Genomic DNA, 6,294 nt, shown 5'->3' with positions numbered 1-6,294 from the left:
GCAGACAATGTGAATGCGAAAAAACATGTTCTGCATTTTTCTAAAGCCACATTTTTATATTTTACACAATGGGATTTATTTAATCAACTGTATATCTCATATTTATGCATCTGTTGTATGCAAAAAAAAATCTGAATTCTGCTCTTTTTGCCACCCACCTATTCCTATTCTTCTCAAAGCAGACGGGGAGTAACTTCCATTTTGAAGAGGTGGAGGGGGAGTGCCTGAAGGACCAGTTATTGCCCGTCCCCAGCCGCTCAAGAGCTTTCTTGAATGGACACCGGTCGCTGAATTTGTTGAACGCACCGACTGACACAGAGGAGAGCGCGCGGGATAGGCCTACCCAACTCAGCGCATGCCGATACATCGCACGCCACCGCTCACTCGATTTGGACTAATTCAGAGAAAGTGGCTGCAGCTTCAACAACACAATGCAAAGAACTGTATCTTGGAAATAAACACCAACAGGCAGTGACAGTAAGATAAACAAAAAAAGGCTAACTGTCCTAGATAATTCAACTTATATTTATGGAGTTTCGAGCCAGGGAAAATGCATTTTGCTGTTTGTAATTTTTCAAGCGTAAAATCATAATTCGCTACTGAACCCATCCCGGGACCGATTTGGATACCGCCTGCCTCTGAACAGTGTTAACGGGTCTCCTGCATGTACTGGAAAAATGAAGCTCTGTCCCCACACCCAGAGGAGAACAAAGTTTTATTGGACAATGTTTTCGTTGATCAGGTACATCACATGACATATCATTTGAAAATGTGCCTATGCTCTATAGGCTATCGACTCATTACAAGTGAATACTTATTTGCTTGCGCTGCTCTCTGAAATATCCTAGTGGATTGGCTTTTTGTTTTCCACATTCCAGCCTATGTTTAATGACAATTATATAGATATTTCACATTTGTGCTAGCGTAATTTCGTTTAAACGAAGGCCAAAATGGATTCTGAATCCCACCCAAAACCCAGATTTTTGGCACTCTTGAATACCGTTATAATCACCAACAGAGCTTCAAGTGGCCTATCATAAGCGAAGCCGAGACAATCACGCTCCTTTATGTTTCAAGTTATGTACATTGTCTCCTATGAATAGTGCGACGTTCAAGAGGCTCTTCACATCCTAGTCTTGTGTACAGAAATTCGATTTTCGATTACGGCTATTAAAATTAAAATATGCAATTCTTCTGGTGGCGCGATGCCTTCTCTGATTGACAGTTGAAATTGACACCCTGGCTGCCTCTAATCTCGAGCATTTGAAGCCATCACTAATTGCAGGTAGTCCATCTTTTCAGTGTTTTCGATTGCATAGGAACTATTAGACTATGCGATTATTTTAGGAGGTAGCCTACGGGTTGTACATAAAGGGGAAAAGAAATCCTAATTCTAATTGCTTCATCAAAATTATCTTTTGTTGCCAGGATTTAAATGCCTGAGAAAGTATTATTCATTGTTTTGCACCGGATATAGCTTGAGGTATGGGCTGGTAGGGATGCATAGCCGAAAGCGCAAAGCAGAGCAGGGCGCAGAGCAGACTTCAGTCGCAGCTCCAGGCTTTATCTACACGGCTGTTTTTCCACAAACAGAATAGCTTCATAATGGTGAGTTATTAAAACATAAGACATTAACGATTTTATTTAATCAAAATAGGAACTTCGACATGATCATAGGAGACTTGGCCGAAATTGGATTCCCTTTTTCCATTTCCTTACCCCATTTTCATAGTTTACATTTGTGACAGGCCTTTGAAGTTTTGTTTTCAGTAGCATAATGTTGTAGTAAGCCCATTTCATTCGATATTTCTTTGCATTCAGGCCTACTCTATGCAATGCTTGTTTTCTTGTAACCTATGAGGGCTTGTCTTGTACGGTGCCATGTGTCCTGTAATTCATACGAGTCTATAGGCCTTTTACCTTGCATCCAGGTCTCTATAAGATTATGACAAGAAAAAATCTATCCCAAACCTCAGTCTCACTCCGACGGGGAGCCTCATGAGGATGTGAAAGTAGAGGCTCCTTTCCTGCCCAGTCCTCCGGTAACACCGTCTATGTGCTCGCCTCCGACCCTGGCCTCCCCGACGCCGGTTCGGTCCAACGGGAAAAACCAGTGTGCCAGCTGCGGCACAGAGATCCAAGACAGATACCTACTGAAGGTAAACATTATAATACCTTTTATTACACCGGTCAAATCAAGTATCATTTACGATTCAATTTCAAACCTATTTCTTCCTCACAAGTTGCCTGCATATTTGCATAATCTTTCAAGTTACTTCCATTTTATAGAATAAGTACCACAAACAATTTATTATTATTATTACATTATTATTATTATTATTATTACTACGAGTATTTATTTCTCATGGCAGGTGAACAATTTGAATTGGCACGTGGGATGTCTGGAGTGCTCAGTCTGCAGAGTATCATTACGTCAGCACAATAGCTGCTACATCAAAAACAAAGAAATCTTTTGCAAATTGGATTATTTCAGGTAGGGTAAGTTTTGCTATTTGTTTTCCATAAAATGTAGGCTGCTGTATGTTCTATGTTTGGCTCTAATGTTCACAAACAATGGATTACTTATCACATCTTATTGCAGGGAGATCGTTTAAGATTGACCATACTGAGCCTATCCTATTTCTATTCTGTTCCGTTAGTATATAGATTTTTTAAACAAAAAATACATTATGTCAAGGCAAGTGTTTCGTTATATCTCGGGGCAAGTAAACAGGATTGGACTGTTTTTTTTGTTTGTTTGTTTTTTTCGTTGTAACGTCTAAATCACACCAATTCATAGACACGCATTACCTTTGTTAAAGCAAAAACAAATCTGTTAACAAGGCTATCCGAATAAACCCATAGTCCATTTATAACATCATAAATATGCACACTTTTACACCCAATATCCATTTTTTTGTCAAAATTACTTCGGAATGTTTCTCTTTAGATATATTTAAATTATTGCCTTTACTGATAATGTGGTGGACATTATCAACATGTTTGCTCTCAATCATGATTCTTACAACTTTGAGATCCCTCAATTTAAGCTATTCGTTTTCGTTGTTCTTCATTTATCAATTCGTCATTCCCTCCTTCGACCAGGGCCATTGCTAAAATACTGTTTAATTTATCAAGGGCTATTTTTCTCACTCACAGAAAGTTCACATTTTCGTCATACACTGGCGCTCTATAGGCTATTTGTAGCATGCCAACTAATTAAACACTATTTATTGTTATATTATCATTATTCTATAATTATATTGCTATTGTTATCCTATTGCTGTTGCTATTATTGTTTTAATTAACAGTAGGCTCAGTTATATTTGACTAAAGTGAAATTAGATTGGAAAAGTAATGCTGTTGATAATCTTTTACAATAAGAGTTTCTTTCTATTTCTGGCCGGCACAACATTTCCTTTGATTACACATTTACTTTAACTAGTAGCAGTGACGGACTACTAAAAATTCCCCCTTCTCCTCTCTGTCTCATCACAGTAGGTTTGGCACCAAGTGTAGCCAGTGCGGGCGCCAGGTGTATGCCACTGACTGGGTACGGCGGGCACGGGGCAGTGTGTACCACCTGGCCTGCTTCGCCTGCTACTCCTGTAAGAGGCAGCTGTCCACGGGGGAAGAGTTTGGTCTGGTGGAGGGCAGGGTGCTGTGTCGGGCCCACTACGACACCATGGTGGAGAACCTCCAGAGAGCGGCGGAGAACGGTAGGTCTTCAGACAGGTGTCTCAGACAATGTCAGGGAGCAGGGTACCCAAATATGAGCCATGTATGGGGTATTCTCAAGTTAGGATTCGTCCCTGTGGGAAACTGCGTTGGGGAAGAATTCAGACATAATTTGTATCACACGTGTTTTACCTGGAGGAATTTCTGTTTTGATATCCAGCACCTGCACCAATTGCATGTGCACGATCTCTTTCAGGTTAGTTATAGTGAACAATATTAAACTGTGTGGTGATGTTTCTTTCCTTCTTGTTCCTGGGACTTAGGGACAGGTCTCACTTTAGAGGGAGCCTTGCCCTCTGATCAGGATGGCCAACCCAAACCGGCCAAGAGAGCACGCACTTCCTTCAGCGCTGAGCAGCTACAGGTACGGTAGGTGTGTGTTTATGTGTGTGAGTGTCTGTGAAAGTATGCACAGTATTTGTGTGTGAACTAGAGAGACGGAGTGACAGGGTGGCATAGTTTTAGTGTTACATTTTCCATAATTCAGATGAATGTGACTGTCTGACTGAATTTGCTCGATTCAGTGAACATACAGCTGAATATGTAGCTTCATGACTGAGTTTGCTCGGTGTGTGTTCTCAGGTGATGCAGTCTCAGTTTTACCAAGACAACAACCCTGATACCCAAACCTTACAGAAGCTGGCAGACATGACAGGACTGAGCAGACGGGTCATACAAGTATGTGTGATAATACCAAAGTAGTGGGTGTAATGTTGTAAGACATATTGAAAATGAATGTATGATGTAATAACATAGATAATATGATGTGATAAAATAATTCATCTTTACCAGATTACTTCTTGCATACACCATTCAATGATCTTAAGTAATGTTACATTTTCAATAGGTTTGGTTTCAAAACTGCAGAGCAAGGCATAAAAAGCACCCTCCCGTCCAGCACAACGGTCACCTCCAGGGCGCCCCTTACCCCCACTCTAGATTGCCCCCCTCACTGCCAGACAACCTCTACTCCCCCTTCAGCAGTCCTGACAGACCACACCTGCTGGCTCTGCATGGATATATAGACAGTGAGTAGGTTCCTCCCTCTCGATAGACAAAACATACATGTACATTGAGGTGACTTTGGCTCTAACCGAATTTTCAACTTTTTTGCTCTACCAATTAACATTATCAAAGATATGATTCTGCCCATAGTGTATTTCAGTTCACGTCACATCACCATATGGCTTCTTGTGCGATGTATTTAGTCTTATTGCATTTAATAACAAATCTATATTTCTGTTGCTTCCTGTGCACAGGTCATCCCTTCTCGATGCTGTCCTCTCCTAACCACCTCATCCACCCAGGCATGGCCTTACCACAGTTACCCATCAGCCACTAAGTAATGCCCCTGAGACCACCTCCTCCACAAGCTGTCTCTCTCGCGGACCTTTCCATCCCAAAACCTTGAGAACATTTCAACATTTGTCTCTTCCATTTTACTATACAAGAGGACTTTTACTGTCTCCATAGTATGCAGAGGTGGAGATATCACATATTCAAACGGATGGACGGTTTTATAAAGGCAGCTAGACTTTAGATCGTCGTTGGAAAAACATCCCAGTTCAATACAAATGTGGTAATCATCAGGACCAGATTACACCACCCATTCCTTGACAGGGAATGAGTTGGATCTCCAGGACCAGGGTTAGGAACAGGAAGACTCTTCCAACAGAAAATCTCATTTCAATCACTGCGGATTCAGATTTTTTCATTGTCTTATTCATCAACTTATAGTACTGAAGGTATTTCATGTTTCAATTCCATTTGTTTTAAATATGACTTTTTTCTGTTACTCCGTCTGCTTGTTTTCCTGTATAAAACCCTCCCATGCATGGACTACATATTTCTGTGTAAGGTGAGGATGAAGACTCTTCTGATCTTGTGTGTTTAGAGAGAGGCGGTCTTGTGTGTTGTATTTACTTATTTCGCTTGTGAAATGGAAAGCTTGTGTCCATTTATTTATTCAAAAAGATACTTCACCTAGAAGCACTTTTAAAAATGCTTTCAAATTAAAGAAATCATTTATTGTAAATTGTACATACTTTACCGATGTAATAAAATGTGCCTGAAAGAGTGTTGGAAAAATAGATCATTTCACGTAAATTCACATAGAAATGAAACACTTTGGTTTTTCAGCCAGACATGACAGGATTTAAGTCCCATAATCTTACGTTAAGGATTTAAGTCCCATCATTTTGTGGAATAGGGAGAATGCTGTGCTGAAGATAAAATACACACTTTAAATGATTATTTCACAAATGCGCATGCACACATCCACCCACCCCACTCACCCCACTGATAGAAGCACCTTACACTCATTGAACAACATTAAATCCATCAGGCCACCCGGTAAAGGCCAAGTATCCTTTATAACCTGTATTTAACAGCAATATTCATAGGTATGTAATGATCAAGCTACAGGTTGAGGGTCCCCAATTTAGTCCCTATGTGTTTAACGTCCGCAACAATCAATCCGATGGCAAGAACCATTTAAAGCGTTTAACTCTGTGGATAGTATTGATCTAGCACTCTGTTTAATTCCATAAATCCATT

General features: G+C 40.4%; 1 protein-coding gene across 1 annotated transcript; it reads left to right on the top strand.

Moving 5' to 3' along the window:
• The first annotated feature begins 219 nt into the window (after positions 1-219).
• Positions 220-5,804, top strand: LOC115199904 (LIM/homeobox protein Lhx6). The gene is made up of 8 exons (XM_029762439.1): positions 220-742; positions 1,977-2,159; positions 2,373-2,494; positions 3,499-3,719; positions 4,002-4,102; positions 4,321-4,416; positions 4,586-4,766; positions 4,998-5,804. Exons 1-8 carry the CDS (start codon positions 665-667, stop codon positions 5,078-5,080), a joined length of 1,065 nt encoding a protein of 354 aa, XP_029618299.1. The 5' UTR covers positions 220-664; the 3' UTR covers positions 5,081-5,804.
• Positions 5,805-6,294: the final 490 nt, after the last annotated feature.

Source organism: Salmo trutta, chromosome 9 (genome assembly GCF_901001165.1).
Source record: "Salmo trutta chromosome 9, fSalTru1.1, whole genome shotgun sequence".
NCBI classification, from domain to species: domain Eukaryota; kingdom Metazoa; phylum Chordata; class Actinopteri; order Salmoniformes; family Salmonidae; genus Salmo; species Salmo trutta.
The sequence above is the reverse complement of the archived record's forward strand: the minus strand, read 5'-3'. Positions and strand labels throughout refer to the sequence as shown.

Coding starts and splice junctions, on each gene's coding strand:
- LOC115199904 (XM_029762439.1), top strand. CDS start 665: ATGTACTGGAAAAATGAAGCTCTGTCCCCACACCCAGAGGAGAACAAA. Junction 3,720..4,001: donor CCAGAGAGCGGCGGAGAACG/GTAGGTCTTCAG, acceptor CCTGGGACTTAG/GGACAGGTCTCACTTTAGAG. Junction 4,767..4,997: donor TCTGCATGGATATATAGACA/GTGAGTAGGTTC, acceptor TCCTGTGCACAG/GTCATCCCTTCTCGATGCTG.